This window comes from Cicer arietinum, chromosome 6 (genome assembly GCF_000331145.2).
Source record: "Cicer arietinum cultivar CDC Frontier isolate Library 1 chromosome 6, Cicar.CDCFrontier_v2.0, whole genome shotgun sequence".
Taxonomy (NCBI): Eukaryota; Viridiplantae; Streptophyta; class Magnoliopsida; order Fabales; family Fabaceae; genus Cicer; species Cicer arietinum.
In genome coordinates this window covers 66,618,085-66,638,983 of record NC_021165.2, presented here as the reverse complement: position 1 = coordinate 66,638,983, position 20,899 = coordinate 66,618,085, and the positions used below count along the sequence as shown (strand labels likewise).

Sequence of the window (20,899 nt, the reverse complement as noted above, 5' to 3'; positions counted from 1 at the left end):
TAAGGAAGGCACTCTATGGTTTGAAGCAAGCGCCAAGAGCTTGGAACAAACACATAAATGGTTTTCTTATAAACATTGGTTTCAAGAAGTGCGTATCCGAACATGGTGTTTATGTGAAGTCGGATGCAAGCGAAGGAGTAATCATACTTTGTCTTTATGTGGACGATTTATTGATTACGGGCAGCTGTGAAAGTTACATTTCAAAGTTCAAAGAAGAGCTTATGAGGGAGTTTGAAATGACTGATCTTGGCACAATGAAATACTTCTTAGGCATAGAATTCCAAAAGACAAAGTTGGGGCTGCTCATGCATCAAAAGAGGTATGCAATGGAGATCTTGAAGAGGTGCGATATGGAGCATTGCAATGCTGCCACAACACCAGCCGAGGCACGTTTACAGGTGTCCAAGAGTGAAGATGAGCAAGATGTGGATCCTACTCAATACCAGAGATTGATAGGATCATTGCATTACTTGTGCAATAAGTGGCCAGATTTAGCGTTTAGTGTCGGTATTGCAAGTAGGTTCATGGAGAGGCCGAAGGTATCATATTTGGCAGCAGTTAAGAGGATACTTAGATATGTGAAAGGTACTCTTGGCTGTGGAATTTTATTTCCTGCAAATGACATGGGCAAAAGTTACGAATTACTCGGATACACCGACTCCAATTGGTGCGGAGATAAGGATGATCGGAAATCAACGGCCGGTTATGTCTTTATGTTCGGAGGGGCACCAATCTCTTGGTGTTCTAAAAAGGAGTCGGTGGTTGCTCTCTTTTCCTGCGAGGTGGAGTATATCGCAGCTTCGTTATGTGCATGCCAAACTGTGTGGCTAGTGAACCTGCTGCGTGAGCTGGACAGCAACACGAGATGAGCTGTTTTGCTGTTGATGGACAATGTTTCAGCCATCAACCTTGCTAAGAATCCCATAGCACATGGGAGGAGCAAGCATATTTAGATGAGGTTTCACTATTTGAGGGAACTAGTGAGTTCCGGACAGTTACGTTTGGGGTATTGCAAAAGCGAAGAACAAGTTGCAGATTTGTTGACGAAAGGCGTTACGAATGAGGTTTTCAACAAACTTGTGATGAAGCTAGGCATGAAGAATGTGGAGCATTTGAATTAAGGTGGTGTATTGGAAGTGAAATATAATTCAAATGTTGTTTTGGGCCAGATTAATTGGTTCCACATTGTACCCCATATAAATACCTTTGTGTATAGTTTTAAAAACTAATGTCATTTTGATAATATAGTGAAAACAGAAAATTACTCTCTTCCATAATCTCTCTCTTTTCTCCATCATCTTCTCAAACACAGGTTTTCAATTATCGATTTTTCACCATTGATTCACCCTCCACTCTTGATTGTGTTCCAACATAATATATTTATTATCACCTAAATCAAAAAAAAAAAAATTTGAATTCAAATCAAATCAACTTAGTTTGAACATGATTAATGGTAAGAGGAGTGCCAGTAACATTAGTATATACATATACGTGATCCAGCATTGCTTAATTATTGTTTTATTAATACCATGACATTAGTATATACTAATATATTGGATTGTCTTACATATAGGAAGTCACGATTCTAATCTTAAAAATGGAGTCATAATAAATAAATAAAAGGTGCAATTTAATAATTAAAAAAATTAGTAACATAAATTTTAGTCTTTATATACATATAAATCTAAATAATGCACATACCCAATCTACCTGATGCACATAACACACCAATCGACCTGATGCACAGAGATATTACACATACTAATCTACATAATGCATGTCATTTGATTAGATTAATTTATTTAACAAAAAAAGATGTACAACATATCACATTCACATATTAGACTCAAGTATATATTTCAGCAACGGTAACTTAACAAACACAATTCTACTTATAAAAATGATTTTACTCATAAAATATTGATTATAAAAATTACAGCCACATACACCACAAGTCCACAATATCTATATTAATTAGCATATCTATTAACATCTTTGTCATGTTAGACCTAGTCGGAATTTGTCACATCTGATTAACATATATCAAACCACAATTATGCTATAAAGCTATATAATTTGGATGGATCGCGATTCTATAACGATTTGGAATTTGGATAAAAAATTTATCCACCAAATGAAAAATTGTGTCAGCAACATTCAAACGCAATGAGTGAAAGTAAAACATGCAGTTTAGAGAGTTAGTGGTTGATGGTGGCTGATAATGCCGGCAGTCTGCCGTCGTAGGGATGGATTAGAAGAAGAGATTAGAGATGAGAAAAATTGAATTTAATATGTTTTAAAAGAAATACATAAAAAATAATAATATATGAGAATAACTTTAGACTTTTGATATTCTAGACTTAGATACAAATATAAAAGTTTAAAATAGTTTTGAGTAAAATTTGTGGCCTCCCTTGTGTCCCTGTGCTAATGCCGCATGCTACTATATTAATCGTCACCGAGTAAATTTGAATTTCATTGTCAAACGAAATTTTGAATTATTTTATATATTTTATTGCCATTATAAATTGAGAGTGATAGAAACAACACAACAACAACGTTGTCGATGGGCGATGACATATTGACATATTTCTACGACTAAAAACGAGTGGACTTATTATATTATTCCACTTAAATGTTTTATCTTACAGTTGCCCAGTCAAATGTTATTTTCTTAATTTCAATTCCATTTCCATTTATATTGAAAAAAGTTATTATTCAACGCGGTTGAATTTTGGAATTTCAAGTCCACGTAACTAATTTTTATCGCATAATCGTTGCCAATTGGTTTGTAGACAAAATATTATCTAATTTAAACATTAAATTTAAAGCAACGTATATAATTTAATGTTACAAAAATAGATGTTGGTAACTGAGTATTCATACACAAGTGAATAGAATATCAAATATATAATATTTTAAAAAATTTACTGGATATGTGATGTTCAAGTGTGTGGTTATTGACTATGTAAAGAATATAAAAAATTATTAAAATATTTCCACATAACTCTTAATCAAGAAAACATTGATCAATTATGAGTACATTAATTTTAAGTTAATCATATATTTTAGAGACGGATTTAGAGGGGCAGCCGAGGGTGGAGGTTCTTCCTCTTGTGCACAAAATACTTCATTTTCTCATGTGATGTGATGTAATAGTGTGCATACATATATATTATATATTAATCATCTACTGTATGTTATATAATTAATTTATTAGACTTTATATATTGTTAGGTAGTTTATTCGTATAAGACACTAGTATTTATATATTATTATTTATTATATTTTGTAATTTTTATTATTTTAATGAAATTGTTGTCTCCTTTCGTTCTCTCTTATTTTTATATTGATTGATATTTTTAACGGTAATTTTATTTTAAGTAAAGTTTATTACTTTATTCAATCACCTCGTATTTACTATTTTACATAGATTAAAAAAAATATAATAATAAAAAAATAGTTATTTTACTTCATTATCATAAATGCATAGCAAAAATAATAATTTAAAAGAGATATATATACATTATATTACTTAGAGAGTTAATTTTAAAAAAATAATTATAATTACATATAAAATACAAAACAATAATCTTTTTGAGATAAATTTATTTTACAAATGTGACACTAATATACAACAGTTGGAGTGTTAATTTTGTTAACCCCATTCAATCCACGTCTAAATATGCCCTTCCCTTATTTACAATTCAATATTGATAAAATAAATATTTGATTTGAGTTTGAATTTGAATTTAAATTTTTAATTGAAATAATTTTTAGTTTAATTTAATTTTTTTTATCAAACTCTAAATTACTTATATTAATTTTAGTCTTTGGAAGAGTAGAGTTAAAAAACAATCAATAATCAAGTATTGATAATAATTATTATTATTATTATTATTATTATTATTATTATTATTATTATTATTATTATTATTATTATTATAATTAAAAAAAAAAAAAACACACAATTTGCTATGAAACACTCCCTGAAATCTATCAAGCATATGGCATGGATAAACCCACATGATTGTTTCAGTGTTTGTCGGGTCAGGTCCCCAAATGGAGCATATTAATATCAACTGCAACCGCATGCACAAAACAACTTCAATCATGTGTTTTCAAACTTTCATTTAAAAACCAGAAACTGCGAGGGCCATTATTGACCCAATTTAAAAATTAAGTATCTAATTAATTAGTTTGAAGGATGTCTCCATCCAACATTACTTAGTTTTATTTATCTTTTTGTGTTCTTTTTCAACTTATTTTATGAGTTCTTAATTAGAAAAAACTTACAGAACTTGCCGAAACAACACCCAGATTCTCCCAACAAGTTATCATTTAGTTTTTTTTTTAAATATATCTTCCCATATTTTAAGTTATATCAAAATTATAAATTAGTTATTTATATATATATTTTAATAAATCAGTTTTTTAATTTTTTTTAGTTAAGTTCGTCTTATTTTAAATTAGTAAAATTTAAATCTCAAACCCTCTCAACTTTCTCAATAAATTTATATAATTTTTAAGGAATTTTGATTGTAATAATATTAACAACATAAATTCTCAATTAATTTTATAAAAAATAATTGAATAAGAGAGAATTCGAGTAAAATACATATTAAAGTTCTTGTAATTAAAACATAAATTTTATAATATTCTTTATATGATTCATAACAAAATTTATAGTAAATTTATAAAAAAAAATTGAACTACAAATTTTTAAAATGATATTATGACTAAAAATAATTTAATATTGTAATGTTTACAAATATAAATAATTAATTTATTACAATAGAAAAAAATTAAAAAACCAATGTGATATTTTCATGTAACTTAAATATATTTGCCTTTATTTAATATATAAAGTTTATATTTTATCTTTAAAAATATTTATACCGTATAATCTATTAAAAGAGTTTACATTACAATATTTATTTAATCAATCAAAATTAAATTTTATTTTTTTTCATTGTAAGATTGTTTTCTTGCGTTGTCATCGAGGTCTAATTGTGGTGGCGAGTGGTAAACATTTTTCTATATCATTCAACAAATTTGTAAAAGTTGACTAAGAATTATACTTGTCTTTTATGCGGAAATAATTGGTGCTAGGCTTATTGTGCATAGAGCAAGTCTTCTAAAATCACGATCTCAAATTAAAATATTTATATACATAAATAAATAAAATTAAAATAGTCGTTTCGTTTAATCCTATTTTGTTTTAATTTTTATTACTAATGTGTGTCTAAATATATTAATTTAAATGTTATCTCCATGTAAATATTTCTCTTGTAGAGAGAGATTGCTTTCATATATGTATTTTTTTTCTATACAATTTTTTTTCTTTTATATATTATTGTTAAGTGAATTATAAGATTTTTCTATCTGAAATTGAGTCATAATCCCCTCTATGTATTCTTTTCCGTATAAAAAAATTATTTAACAAATAGAATTTGTTTACAGAACGTGAAAAAGGAATTATTGCAGGAAAAAAATAATAAGAAAAAGTGGTAAAATAAAGTGTGGATAAAGTGGACTGAAATAAACGATAGAGGAAGAGTCAACTTAAAAACTGAGCATTAAACAAAAGCAATCTCCACTCGCGCAAGTGGGAATCTAACTGCGCGTGGTTCTGTTAATTCCGTTGTTCATACCTTGGATGGGACCATTTCTTGGTTTTTCCTTAATTAATGAATGGTTCTCCTTTTCACTACATTTGTCCACTACTATTTAGTTTTTTGCTTACTTTTTTTTTTGTTCTGTTCACTTTCTCTTTATTTTTAAATATTCTGTAAAATATCCTCAAACAATATTTAACACTTTGTGATTTCATCATCATCACTACCTTTATGTTCCTGTTCAGTGCGTTTTTGTATGTATACTTGTGATTTAGATTCACATAAAGTTGTTATTTACATGTGAGTGTAGTGTCTTAGTAGTAGTAATTCTTAATCACTATCCTTTTTTGTTCCTTTTCTTCTTGTCACTTTCTTCAAATTATTTACTATTAGCTCTCTTATATCACTTTCTTTTTGCACTACTTTTTGCACTATATATTAATATTAATCAAAGTTCTTTTACTTACAGGGTGTCCTACACCAACATCATATTAGCTCCCTAAAAGCTAATCCTTAAATCTAAATGCTTTCTTAGTGGGAAAGGAGAAGACAACACACAAAAATAAGGTGAGATTCTTCCTTCTACTTATTTTGGTTTTCACTGAATCATTTGATGATGAATGCTTCAACCCATCTGTGATATTCTTTCTTTTTATCTTATTTTCTTAACTAAGATGTAGAAAATGCAATAAAAATTATTTCTTGTTGAAATGGTTTCAACTTTTAATTTTAACCCAGTTTTTTTTTTTCTTTTTGTTGATCAGAGCAATGATTTTGGAGACAGACAGAGTTATCAAAAGGAAAACTAATCTATAATAATATTTTGGAATTTTTATTTTTTGGTATTGATTTGGATGATTGATGATTCTATCCTGAGTTGTTTCAAGAAGATGAAAATTATTTGGAGTGAAAGATGTTTATGTTGTTGATCTAAGTTTTTGTTGGAAGGAAGAAAAATAAGTTTCTTTTTTTGCCTTAACCCTTTACCAAATATTGTTTCAGCTAGTATTCAAACTCGAGTTATGATATACTAATTGAAGTTATTAGAACAAAAGGGGTTCATTAGTTTGGTGAATTGTATCCAATGGAAACAGAAACAGAAGCTATGCAGCCTCAAGCTGCACCAGCAAAACCCCTAAGGAAGAAAATGACGAAACAGTTGACAGGGAAACGCGACGATACACCTTTACATTCAGCAGCAAGAGCAGGAAACATGGCTTCATTGAAGGACACAGTTGCTGGTGCTGAAGAGGGTAAACTGCATGAATTGTTTGCAAAGCAGAACCAAGGTGGAGAAACAGCACTTTATGTTGCTGCTGAGTATGGTTATGTTGATTTTGTTAGGGAGATGATTCAGTATTATGATCTTTCTGATGCTGGAATTAAAGCTAGGAATGGTTTTGATGCACTTCATATTGCTGCTAAACAAGGGGATTTAGGTATGTCTTTGATGTCTGTAGTTTTTTCAATTTCTTATCTTTTTTGCTGTGTGAAAAGGAGTCATTTTAGAAAAGCAACCTTGGTTAAAAAAAAATAGTTACGGAAAACGCAAACAAAAATCAAACAAGGTTTGGTCACGAAGCCTGGCCAATTATGCCTACATATCTGACTGCAAATTTGTTGCAGATATAACTTGTGTTTGAATACTATGGTTCAATTTACAATATAACCTCTGGTGTTTGAATACTATGGTTCAATTTACAATATAACCTCTGAACCATAGTATCTCACCAGCTCGAGCTACCTAACCACATATCAGTAAACTATATGAGTCATACCCAACTAGTCAAAATTTTAAATTGTGATTGTAGTTGCATCACAATTTTCGATATTGTAGAGAGTCAGAGTCAAATGTTGCTGATGCAGCCTCAATTACAATCGCAAAGTCATAAAAAAATCTTGATGTTGCAATCCAAATTTGGTCTCACAGACTTTTTTTAAAACCCTGATTAGAGTTTTATAGCACCAAGTTGCTCATTCTGTACTTTTGTGGTATGTGTAATTTTCAAATGGAATCAGTCACAATACTGTTTTCTTTGTTGTAGATATACTAAAGATCCTAATGGAAGCTCATCCAGAATTATCAATGACAGTGGATCCATCCAACACCACAGCCTTACACACAGCTGCAACACAAGGACACACTGAGATAGTCAAATTTCTATTAGAAGCAGGTAGTAGCTTAGCAACAATAGCTAGAAGCAATGGTAAAACAGCTTTGCATTCTGCTGCAAGAAACGGACATTTGGATGTCGTGAAAGCGATTCTCGAGAAGGAACCCGGGGTTGTTACAAGAACCGATAAAAAGGGACAAACAGCGCTTCACATGGCAGTGAAGGGACAGAATCTCGAGGTGGTAGAGGAATTGATAAAAGCAGATCCTTCATCAATCAATATGGTTGATAATAAGGGTAATACTGCATTGCATATAGCTACCAGAAAGGGAAGAATTCAGGTAAATTTGATTATAACTTTTATAGTTCTGCTAACATCAAGAATAAGATCTGTTACAATTGGTAATTCTAACAAGTGATAACATAGAGCATAGAGCATGATATGATAAGTTTTGATTATGCAGATAATTAAGTTGCTACTAGGACAGAATGAAACAAATGGTATGGCAATAAACAAAAGTGGTGAAACAGCATTAGACACAGCAGAGAAAACAGGAAACAGTCAAGTAAAAGAAATTCTAATAGAACATGGTATTCAAATTGGAAAATCAATAAAATCTCAACCAACAACAACAACAGCCAGAGAGCTAAAACAAACAGTAAGTGACATAAAACATGAAGTCCATCACCAACTAGAACACACTCGCCAAACGCGAAAAAGCGTCCAAGGAATAGCAAAACGCCTCAACAAAATGCACACAGAAGGACTCAACAATGCAATAAACTCAACAATAGTCGTTGCAGTACTAATTGCAACGGTGGCATTCGCCGCTATATTCACTGTCCCCGGTCAATTTGTGGACGATCCAAAACACATTCCTGCAGGAAAGTCGCTGGGGGAAGCCAACATTGCTCCGAAGGCAGCGTTTCTAATCTTCTTCGTGTTTGATTCGGTTGCGCTATTCATTTCGTTAGCAGTGGTGGTGGTGCAAACTTCAATTGTTGTCATTGAAAGTAAAGCAAAGAAGCAAATGATGGCTATAATTAACAAACTAATGTGGTTGGCTTGTGTGTTAATTTCAGTGTCGTTTTTGGCATTGTCGTTTTTGGTTGTGGGAAAAGATGAAAGGTGGCTTGCAATTTCGGTAACAATCATTGGGACTATTATAATGGCTACTACATTGGGTACTATGTGTTACTGGGTTATTAGGCATAGAATTGAGGCTTCTAATTTGAGGAGTATACGTAAATCTTCATTGGGAAGTAGGTCAAGGTCATTTTCGGTATCAGTTATGTCTGATTCTGAGATATTGAATAATGACCGTAGGAAAATGTATGCTATTTAGTGCCCTCATATATATTAATCCAATTATTATAATGAGGGTGGCTTACCAATGTATATGACTACTATTGAGTATTATTATATCACTACTCACTAGACTTGCCTAATGTTATTCATAATATGCATAAATAGTCTCCTTTTACCGTCCATTCATATTTCCTAACACCCTACAGCTAGCAACAAAGATAGTTTCAACAAATTAAGGGTATTTTTGTAAATTATGCAATATCATAATCTGATTGTGTAAATTGATTTGTGATACATTCACTTATAAGTGATTTAAACATTGAACTTAAGGTTAAAAAATTGGTTTTGAAGTCAAAAGTTCAAAATTCCAACTTCAAATTTAGAGGTAAAAATTAGTTCTGCTTGAAAATAGTAACTGGCAAGTGGACAAGTTGATCTCTACGCCTCAAACAGACATATTAACTTACCACTATGAGACATACACATAATTTCCTTTATGATATATCAAATTTTCTGTACCAACTCCCTATATATAGTAACATAGATACTTTACATGCTAAGTTTTTTTTTTTTTTTAAATTAAAGATCAAATGTGTTTGACTATACAACAGCGAAAGGGGTCACTTTCCCGCAACGTGATGGATCATGGTTCGAATTCCGATTAAAAGAGGTGTTCACGTTTAGTAATTGTCGTTACTTCAAATACGATTATTTGGTGTTATGTGAATGATAATCTATCATACAAAAGTTACCAAAAGGAAATAATTTTGTCAATATGATCAAAAGTGAGTTGAATGTGATCTATATTAGAATGCATTCATATAAAAATGTGATGAACATTAAATTTGAGGCAAAAAAATCAATTTTAAAGACAAGAATAAATTAATGTCCGATTCAAATCTACATAGAGAATGTGGTGAACCCGGATTCGAATCTCTTTTAAGAGAGATATTTACATTTAGTGTCCGACACGATTCGAATAAGATTACTCCCAATAAAGGGAATCTAGGAAGAAAAAAATATTAATTAATTAAATTGATAGCATATGATACATCACTTAATTAGTTTTATGATATTTTTTAGTTAGTTTGAATTTCGGTTACTTTTCTGTTATGGATGTTATGCAATTATTCTTGTATGAATAACTCATTTCAGATGTTTTGAGAACCAGAATTTTCTTCTTCCTTCCTTTATTTTTTTCTCCATAGTCGACAAGAAGAGACAAAATGACAAAAGACAGCTGTCCAAGTATATTGTCATTGACACATGGTATGGAAGACATCTATGCGACAAAATGTATGAAGAAAGACGCACAAAACAGACATGGCATCTGTCAGAGAAATTGAGTGAAAGATTATTCATAATATTACAAATGAATCCGTGACAGAAAATTATTAAAACAGACCTTTATATAAACTAACTAATTTATAACTAATTAACTCTAATCTATAATTTTAGAATATACATTGAAACTACTTTATTTTATTTTGGAATTGGATATACAACATGACGGTAAAAATGTTAATGAATTGGTTTCACATATAAGTGAATAGTTTAATTGGTTTATTTAAGAGTTAAAGGAGCTATATGATCGGGGTTTCAAATTCTAATGAAGTAAAAAATATTAACATAATTTTTAATATACTAATATTTATCTTTAATTGTCTATTAAAACAAAGATGAGAGTCATTGTTTATTTGAGATATTTTAATGGAGAGTGGTTAATTTATTTAATAATTTTTATGTTGTATTTTTTGAAAAAAAATTGTATTATATTTTATATAAAGATATTTAAGTCATTTTATTTTAAGTTATTTAAGTTTGTATCTCTTCTCTTTTAAATCTTTCAATTTTTCTTTTGTTAGGTTAAATTCCCTAATTTTCAAAGAGCTAAAATTGAATTAAAAGAGATTTTGTTCTACTTTCCTCTTGTTTAAAAAAGTAAACCAAATATATAATTTTTAATATAATCTCAATTTGAACCCTAATATTTACTCATGCACTACCTACTTTTGTAATTTTTTCCCCTCAAAATACTATCATTTAATGAACTCATTTTGTTGTAAGACTAAGAGGATACTTACCTTCTATTTTCTTTTTTACTATTTTAATTTCTACTAATCTTTATTATAAATATCACTTACTATATATACTTTTTTTTTTAGGAAACTTACTATATATACGTAACTATACTTTTTATTTGTTAATTTTTTTACAAGATCTTTAGCTATAAAAAATATTTTTAACGTGTAATCAATAAATCAATCATGCACATCCCAAAATAATAACCAACAAATCTTAGAAAAAAAAGTATAAAAAAAACAACAATAATTTTTAATTTAATAAATAATCGGTTAAATTACTTCAATGTATTTTGCCATAAGATTGCTTAAATGGATTTTATAGAGTCACATTTCTTTAAAGTAATTTCTTTAGTATAAGTTTGTATATGCATCTTAGACGTGCGGCAATTCAAAAGTTACACTTTGTATCTTCTTAAATTCTAAGTTAGGTGTGCACTGGAACGTGAAATTTCCATTGTAAATGTCCATTCAAACATAGACTTAGTTTTCATTTCAATTATGAACTCTATAAGAGCTCAAAATAGACCCCAAAATTCATCTCGTATTTTATATTATAAGTTGATGGACTATTCTTTGCCTAAAAATGTGTTTTCCATTGTGGCAAACTCTAATAGTAAATAGCGGTTGTTTAGACTTAGAATCGTAGATGAATTTTTTATTGGGAGTGTTTTGAAAGAACTGAAGTAATATTTTTATAAACTAAAGGTCTAATGTGAAATTCAAAAATATAATAAATGACTGAAAAAGAAGATTTGCTAAATTATTGAGAGAAAGAAAGGTGTGTGGAACGTTGGTTATGGTTGTGAAGGGTGTGATGGAATGAAAGAAAAAAAAAATTAAGTGAAGGGTGCAATAAGGGGATTCAGATTCTCTATAGTGGCAAAGGCACGCAGTTTAATGCACTAATAAATCTCAATCGTCAATACCGAGTGCAGATCTCAACAGTTTCGCACAATAATAAATCTCGTACGTTAATATTAGATCGGACGGTCCAAATCAATGCAGTGATAGGACGTTGAGGGGGTGTAACTAGCAATAATTTTCGTTCTGCTTCAAACAATCGAGGGGTGAAGAAATTGCTGAAACGCATCGCTTTTTCAATTCAGTCGTAGTCACGGAGAAACTGAAGAACAACATTTCATTTTCAGGGATCAAAACACGCAACATTTCATTTTGCTTCCCCGAAAGATCAAAAGTGAAACGCATTGCAAATTTCCTAGCGTTCGTGAAGATCGAAACATGGACGACGAATTGCTCGAGTTACAGAGACAGTTCGAGTTCGCTCAGCAAGCGAAATCGAGTATTCGATTATCGGATCGCAACGTCGTCGAATTAGTCCAAAAATTGCAGCAACTTCAAATTATCGATTTCGAGCTTCTTCACACTGCCTCTGGAAAAGAATACATCACTCTCGTACGCTCTCTGCTTCGTTTTTTCTTTGCGATTAGATTTCGTCGTTTGAAGTTTCAACCGATTTGATAATCGATTATCTGTTCTTAGTTCTTACTTCATTCATCGTTTTAAAATCGATATTAATTTAGTGTTGGCAAAGAGTTCATCACTCTCTGCTTCGTAATTTGTTTAGCGATTAGGTTTCGTCATTTTCAGTTTTAACGGATTTGATAATTGATTATATGTTCTTAGTTCATTCGTTGTGTTATAATTAATCTTAATTAAGTGTTGGCAAAGAGTACACCACTCTCTTACACTCTCTGCTTCGTCTTTTTTTTCTTTTTTTTTTTTTGCGATTAGGTTTTGCTGTTTGCAGTTTCAACTGAGTTGATTATCGATTATCTGTTATTAGTTCATACTTCATTCATCGTGTTATAATTGATATTAATTAAGTGTTTGTTTATGCGATCCATTATAATGTTAGGATCAACTGAGAAATGAGATGGTTGCTGAGGTGAAGAAATTAGGCCGTATTTCTGTGATTGATCTTGCTGATGTCACTGGAGTTGACTTGTATTATGTTGAGAAACTGGCTCATAACATTGTAACGGATCACCGAGAATTGATGTTGACTCAAGGGGAAATCATTACGGAATCTTATTGGGATTCAACTGCTGAAGAGATTAACGAGAGGCTTCAAGAGTGTAGTCAAATTGCACTGACGGAACTCGCCGCACAATTGAATGTTGGTTTGGATTTGATTGCTTCTGTGTTGGAGCCGCGCCTTGGAACTATAGTGAGTTTTTAATTTTTGTGTTGGTTTGAATTTGTTTTTGGAATAATAAATGAATGTTGTGATTTAAGTGATGGTTTTGAAATTAGGTGAAAGGAAGGCTTGAAGGAGGGCAGTTGTATACTCCTGCTTATGTTGCTCGTGTTAGTGCAATGGTTCGAGGTGCTGCGAGGGGCATCACAGTTCCGATGAATTTGACAGTGTTATGGAGCTCATTGCAGAACTTACTGCAGGAAATGGATGGAGCCAGTGGTGTGGCTGTTGATGGATCTTTCTTTCAGTCTTTGTTTAATGGACTTGTGAAGGGAGGCGAGATTTTAGGGTCGGTTCGTGCTGGGGTGCATTGGACACCAGCTGTGAGTGACATGATTTGACATAAATTGGTTTCTATATTTGATTTAGGCCTTGGAGTGGTTCACTTCTTGTTCCACTCATTGCTTAATTGGCAACAATTGGGAGAATTTCCACCATCAGAAGTTTATTATTCTATAATCTTCTTACTGATAGTGACTATAGGAGCCAGTTGCTGTAGTCAACTGTCACGGCATATGCGTTGGTGCCATAACTTAGATCCCATATCATCAATTGTTATAAGTTATTATTTATTGTGTTTTTTATGTCACATGACAGGTATTTGCTGTTGCTCAAAAGGAATCCGTGGATTCTTTCTTTTCGCAAGTATGAACTCTCTCTTCTCTTGTCTTTTCCCTTTTGCTTTAGATGTCAAACATTTCTCCTAATGATAGTATATGATCCATTGGTCTGAGCTAGATAAATGTCTTTATAAGTTTGTTTGAATGGATGTGTGTACTCACTTTTCCCTTGATTCCTTGTATCGCCTCTATTCTCTCTCTCTTGGCTGCAAAAAATTCTGAACTGCCGCGTTCATGTTGTGTTGTGTTTGTGTGCTATAGAATTCTTTTATCAACTATGATGTTCTGCACAAACTTGGAATTCCCCAGCCCATTCAGTTCTTGCAGGTAACTAAGTTGTTCTTATGTTGATTCTATTTTCAAATAATTACCATTTGGATCATAGATATATGGGAAATGATTACTTTGTACTACTTGTTTTCATAATGAAGCCTAAGTTTGAACAATCCAATTTAGTCCAGATATCCTGAAGGCAAACCTCTTGTTACAACATTTGTTCATCCATCGATGATTGAGATGCTAGATGCTGCTACTGAGGATGCTCTAGAACGCGGTAGCTGGTAAGGGCCTTAGCTTAGTCCCCACCCCCAATCCCCAGTTTCTTTTTCACCTTATTCTACATTAGTAAATTGAACCAGGTTCGATACCTTCAATTAATCCTCACTGTAGTTATAAAGTACAATCCAAAGAACTCAAATTATTGTCATGGATATGGTGTTGATTTTCTAATCATGTTGATGACTGTTGCAAACTTGTGATCTTTCTCTTCTCCCTCTTTCCGTTCCATTTAGGGTGTGTTTGGGTAGATGGGATTGGAGGGGAGGAGAGGAGAGGGATTATTTTAAATTTAAGTTGTTTGGTTCAATTATTTGGAGGGGAGGGGAGCAAAATCCCTCCTAGACCTCTATTTGCTCCCCCTCTATAATGGGTGGATTTGGAGGGGAGGGGAAGGACAAAAATAATTTATAAACTATTTAAAATCCCTCCCCTAAACCAAATATAAATTTAATTACAATTCCTCCCCATCCCTTTTTTGAACCAATCATATCTCTATTGTCCTTCCCTCCGCTTCATTAAAATCCCTCCCCATCCTTTGAATGAAACGGACTCTTATATGTCTGCATCATGTAGTTATTGGCATTGAAAATAAAATAAAATCCAAATTTGACTACAAAACATGTTAATTGGTAAGCTTTAATTTGCTAGCTATTTCTCAACATCAGTCAATGCTTTATATAAGGGGTCTGGACAAGTAGGTGCAGAGGGATTGTCTTTTAGCCTTTTACTGAAAACCAAATTCTACAATTTCCCTTGTTATTTTAAAATTACTTTCTTCATACCAATAATGATTATTGCAACTGGATGATATTGACTGATCCCATTTTCTCTACTCTTCCTTGACCTTTCTCTCAATGATTTGAGGCAAGACCTCTCTTCTATATGCTATGTCCTTGGTTTTAAAACTATAAGGCAAGAAATTTTGTCCAGTTTTGTTAAAATACTTTTTCTATGCCTAGGCTATGTCAGATGTAGTGCAAGGGATCTCTTAACATTTTTTTACAAGTTTTAGTTTGTTATACATTGGAAACTTTTTCAATGCATCATGACCTTCCTGATATAACAATGTTGCAGGAGTGATTCTCTTTCCTTATTGCCCTCATCTTTTACACCTCAAGATGCATCAAAAATGCTTTTCCTCTGTCAATCTGTACAATTGGCTCTGAAGGTGATATTAACCACCTCATTGATTTATGTTTAACTCTGTTGATTCAAATGTTGATAAGCTTAAATTGTTTTTGCAGTCTAACAAAGCACACATATTTGGGGATTTTTATGTGTTGAGCAGCAGCTTTATGAAGGTGTGTTGTGGAATTTAATAGTTATATAGGCCTCCAGATAAATGAGTTAATTCTTCAAGCCACGTTACTATTTTGTGGTGCAAATGCTACTTATAAGGTCCAGGTTGAATATTGGATTCACAGATTCAGTTAATAAACATGATTTTTCCGCTGTTGTAGCAATTTGCTTACAAGAGTTTTACAAGTTCTTAATCAATGACACAAAAAATTACAGCTATTGATAGCAACTAACCATTTCATAGCTACAAAGGGAACACAAGAAAATTGATGATATAAATTGACCTCGGAGTCATGTGCATTACAGACCTAAGTTACCGTTGAATAAAAATTATTTGCCCGCAACTTCTTTTTATCATTGGTTTCCTAATGCCTGCATGCTTCTCTGTCTCCCATCTACCAGGATATTTGTGATCGCCTTGTGAAAGAATTAGAGACATTAGCTGTTTCAAGGTCTTTGGGCACTGCAAAATCTGGTGATTTACAAAAAGCCAGTGAAGTAAATGTAGGGTATGATTCAAGCAGGTTGAGTGAGTCGAATGAAACGGCGAGTGATGGGGGTTCCAACAAGCATGCTGATAAAGGGACTAAGAAGAAAAGGGGGAAAGCCGCTGGAAATGCATTAGCAAATCAATCTGAAAGTGCTCCTGATAACCAAGAACAGATTTCCACAAAATCTAAGAAAAGCCAGAGAAGGGGTAAGGATACATCTTCACAAACATCAGATTCCAAGCCAGGTTCTAGGAAAGAATCACATAAAATGAAAGAGGATGATCTCAGTAGTCCCTCAGAAGAGTGGATCATGAAGAAGATTACTGCCTTGATACCTGATTTTGAAGAACAAGGTCGGCTGATAATGACTTTGAATCTATTTTTTCTTCATATGCTTTTTATCCAATTTCTTGAATTATGTGCTACAAATTGATAGGTATCGATGATCCTGAGACGATTCTTAGGCCTTTGGCTAACCAATTAAGGCCTACAATAATTAATACTTGGATGGAGAAAAAGAAGGCATTGCTTAAAGACAATGCAGAAAGAATGAAACATTTGCTCGATAATTTGCAGAAGAAACTTGATGAGGTTTGACTACTATTTAGTATATTGTATACTATTTTCTACATCCACTGTTTCCATGTTTATATAACGTTTTTCTTTGCTGAATAGATACTTATTTGAACATGTAAAACCCTTGTGTTGAATTTTTTTGGCAGTCTTTCTTAAACATGCAGCTGTATGAAAAAGCCTTAGAACTGTTTGAAGATGATCAATCAACTTCTGTAAGCCAAGTTAATTGAATTTTGAAGATGTTATTTTCACTGATGGAACATGAATAAATTAATGTGTATTTTGATGGCCAGGTTGTTTTGCATAGGCATTTACTTAGGACGGTAGCAGCTCCTATGGTTGATATGCTTCTTCATGACTTGGTATTATATACAGCAAGTTTTGTGTTGATATTTTTTGAGGTTTAATAAGGTCTAAAAATACTAACGATTCATCCTTTGCAGGACGAGCACAACAAATTAAAGAACGGAGTTGACGTGCTGGAATCTTCAAATTCTGAGCCTATTTCATTAAGTTCTGGAGACAGAGCTGCAATTGTAAGGCTTGAGAGGAAAATATGAAATTAGAATAATCAGCAGAATGATATTTATAATCAGAAGGAATACAATTTCCAACTTACAAGAAGTGTAATCAAAGCAAACACACTTTCTTAAGATGCAATGAATCCTAGATAAAATGAAGTTTAATGCTACTTAGAATGTGGAACAATAATTATATTATTTTTCCAACTGTAAGAATAATGCATTACTTGGAAAGTTATGCTTTTCTGTTCTTATGTTTTTACTTTTTAGAGTATCAAATCTTGGACCAATCTCATTTTTGCAGAATACTGTCTTTTGTGAAGAGCATATCAAATGACTTGAAATATCAAATTTATTATTTTATTTTGCAGGCCAAGAGTTTTCCAGGAGCTCTTGCAAATAAGGCTCTTGCTGTTGTAGAAGCATTGGAAGGAAAGGTTAGCATTGTTATTTTTGAAACAATTCGTTTTTAAGGGTTACTCAAATGAATAATGCTAGCAACAGACTCTTTTATTGGTTGAAATTCACATGAATCCCACCAAATTTATATGGGACCCACATAATTTAGTGGAACTCATGAATTTTAACCAATAAAAGAGAATGTGTTAGAAAGTGTGTTAGAGAGTGTGTTTCTAACACTCCAATACTTAGATTATGGTTAAGGCTTATTGTATAGGTTTACTTAGTCACTCCTCAATTCACAGTTGCAGTTGGTTGACTGGAATTATCTTGTTATAGCTTTAAACTTATTCTTCTGTTTGATTTTGAGTGCCGTAACTAATATTTCAATATTAAATACAATAGAGGGTGGAAACATTCATGACTGCATTCAGAATTGTGACGGAAGAGAGGTATGTGTCTTTTGTTTTTGTGGATAGAAATGTAAGTGTTGCTTTTACCTCCCGAGCTTCTGTCCTGACGTGAAAATCATATATGGTTAATTTTTCCAGTGGGTTGCCTTTGAAAAAGCTTGACAAGAAACTAGAAAGAACACTTCTACATTCATATCGTAAGGTATTGATGCTTACATTTCTGTAAAAATTTACAAAAATTTATTTGTGGATTCACACACAAATATTGTTAGATGATGCTGGTTATGGCACTTGAACAATCAGTTTGATAAAACTTTAGAATAACAAGAACTAGTACTGGATTAGTTCTTTTACAACAATTATAAGATCGAACCAATTCCATAGGATTTAGTGTTTTGTTGGTAGAAAGGTTAAAACCCACTTTGACACTAAAAGAGTTATAAAGAACAATCTGATCAGGTATATGTTGTGTCTGGTCTGGATAGTCCACACAAGGTCTGTATCTATTAATGTTAGTATGCAGATGTGTAATCATAAATTAGTTCCTATATTTCTCCCAATTAGGTTTACCATGTATGCATGATTTGCTACCATTAATAATTAAGATCTACTAAGTGAGAGTTTTATGGTTTAATTAACCATTATGAAACATGTATTTGCTATTCTTTTCATTTTCAGTTAGTTCTAATATCATATATTATCAATATTTCTTAAATTGTAATTCTCCCTAATATTCATACCAAGCCAACTCCATATAGAACTTTTGGTTGTTTTTGCAATGATACTTTGCAATTTTGACGATCTCAAACTGTATCTTCTATCATTGTTATAATCAGGAATTGACATCTGAAGTGTCGGCTGAGACTGACCCTGTATCACTTCTGCCAAAAGTTGTGTCTTTACTCTATGTCCAGGTAACTTGAGTGCTACCCTCCACCCTGACAAATAAATAAAAAACACTTATTTGCATTATAAACATTGATATTTGTATTAATAGGCTCACCATAAAGCTCTTCAAGCCCCTGGAAGGGCCATTTCTGTTGCTATTTCTCAATTGAAGGTATGTTCTTTATGTCTGTTGATTTAGTTATGCATCAAGACACAACTGAAATAATAATAATCGCACAAGCCGAACCAAACCAATTATAATGACTGACATAGTCGCCAAATATGTTATCCATTGTCTATTAATTTTTCCTGTTGACAGTGAGTAGTAAAAATTTGAGTTAAAGCCTGAAATAAAATGTGGTCTGCTGATGATATTTGACGAGTCAGTTAACATTTTTTGGTAACTTATCTCTAATTTTGGTTCACGTTTTTTATTTGAATAGGATAAGCTAGACGAGTCAGCATGCAAGATTTTAGCTGATTATCAAACTGCTACTGTGACTCTTTTGGCCCTATTATCAGCTGCTCCTGATGATGTGAGTAATTTCTATTCATACATGTCATTAAATTTTATCCAACAGAATTTTGATCATTCTTCCTCTCTTAAGATGTCAAGATAATTCAAGTTATGTTCTAAACGGTCTTCTGTTAAGTTCAAAACGTGCAACTATCAAATTAGACTTGGATTCTGTTGAGTTCTATTGGCAAGTGCATTCAAATTAAAATTTCTCGATAAATATTTCCAATGTCTTCATTGAATAGCTAGATAAAAAAAAATCCCAATTTCACATGAACTCTTTAGCATTAGCTTTTTTTAAAACAAAAAATATTAAAAAAAGGAACATGTGATATATTTTTTACGGGAAGGGGGTCTGATATTTTTGTGAATGTTTTGATCCGCCAAATCAATGGGTAGGAGATTATTTTGAATAATTGGATTGTATAGATTGAACTATTTTTTTCCCATGTTGTGTAGAAAGAGAGTTGTGCATCTGATAGAATTCTGAGTAAAAGAGAGCTTCTGGAGAGCCAAATGCCAATCCTCAAAAGCTTGGTTTTGAGCTCCTCACAGTCATAAATATTTTTCAAGTCAAATCTACCACCTGGATGGAGCTCTATTGTAATTTGGTACAATGGACGAATTTAATGTTAGTTGTGGATTTGATGTTAGTTTAATCTATACAACTTGTATAATTTTCCTTGTTATTTATCAAAATAATATAATAATACTTTAACCAAAATTGTCAAATTTGCAACAGAAAATTCAATATTAGGGTTTATTTTAGAAAAATTGAATATTTTGCAGCAAAATGTTGACGCGATTAAAAAAATTGAGACTAAATTGTTTTTTTACTATAGTTTTAGGATTATTTTGAAGTATTTTCATAGCTTAGAGATTGTTAACTGTTGATTATTATGACCTCGTTATTACAGAATATGACAGTCTTAAACAAATTAAAACAATATAGAAAACAGAATACGTCTAGCATACAACTAAGATCGAACATACAATCATACGATGCAAGATTTATTCAGATTTATACACAACGGAAATATAACATAGCATACAAGATAAAAGTAAAAAGATAAGGGATAGAATGCACCAAGGTTTATCCTGGTTCAGCTGTCAATACGACAGCCTACATCCAGTCCTGACAATCCAACTGGATTTCAGCTTTTTCTTCAATAGAAAGAATTGAGACTTGTTTACAGATTGTCCAGTTTCCTCGAAACCTATCTATCTAACTCAAACTCTTTCCTATTGCTTAACCCATTGATCCTTGCAGTCAC

At 31.9% G+C, this 20,899-nt stretch overlaps 2 protein-coding genes across 4 annotated transcripts; both read left to right on the top strand.

Annotated features, from left to right (window-relative positions):
• The first annotated feature begins 5,769 nt into the window (after positions 1-5,769).
• LOC101489328 (ankyrin repeat-containing protein At5g02620-like) lies at positions 5,770-9,223 on the top strand. 3 transcript variants are annotated; one of them, XM_004505859.4, is made up of 5 exons: positions 5,770-5,918; positions 6,088-6,185; positions 6,713-7,057; positions 7,664-8,073; positions 8,197-9,223. In XM_004505859.4, the coding sequence occupies exons 3-5, from the start codon at positions 6,724-6,726 to the stop codon at positions 9,076-9,078; spliced, it is 1,626 nt and encodes a 541-aa protein (XP_004505916.1). In that variant the 5' UTR covers positions 5,770-5,918; positions 6,088-6,185; positions 6,713-6,723; the 3' UTR covers positions 9,079-9,223. The 3 variants fall into 3 exon arrangements, with proteins under 3 accessions (XP_004505916.1, XP_004505915.1, XP_004505914.1); XM_004505858.4 differs by having other exon boundaries at positions 6,621-7,057; XM_004505857.4 differs by having other exon boundaries at positions 6,383-7,057.
• Positions 9,224-12,174: 2,951 nt separating this feature from the next.
• On the top strand, positions 12,175-20,461 carry LOC101490085 (E3 UFM1-protein ligase 1 homolog). The gene is made up of 20 exons (XM_004505860.3): positions 12,175-12,538; positions 13,002-13,313; positions 13,400-13,666; positions 13,941-13,988; positions 14,225-14,290; positions 14,420-14,523; positions 15,596-15,689; positions 15,766-15,822; positions 16,223-16,664; positions 16,748-16,902; positions 17,034-17,099; positions 17,181-17,249; positions 17,331-17,423; positions 17,780-17,845; positions 18,213-18,259; positions 18,359-18,422; positions 19,057-19,134; positions 19,218-19,280; positions 19,552-19,644; positions 20,085-20,461. Exons 1-20 carry the CDS (start codon positions 12,365-12,367, stop codon positions 20,184-20,186), a joined length of 2,460 nt encoding a protein of 819 aa, XP_004505917.1. The 5' UTR covers positions 12,175-12,364; the 3' UTR covers positions 20,187-20,461.
• The last annotated feature ends 438 nt before the right edge of the window (positions 20,462-20,899 follow it).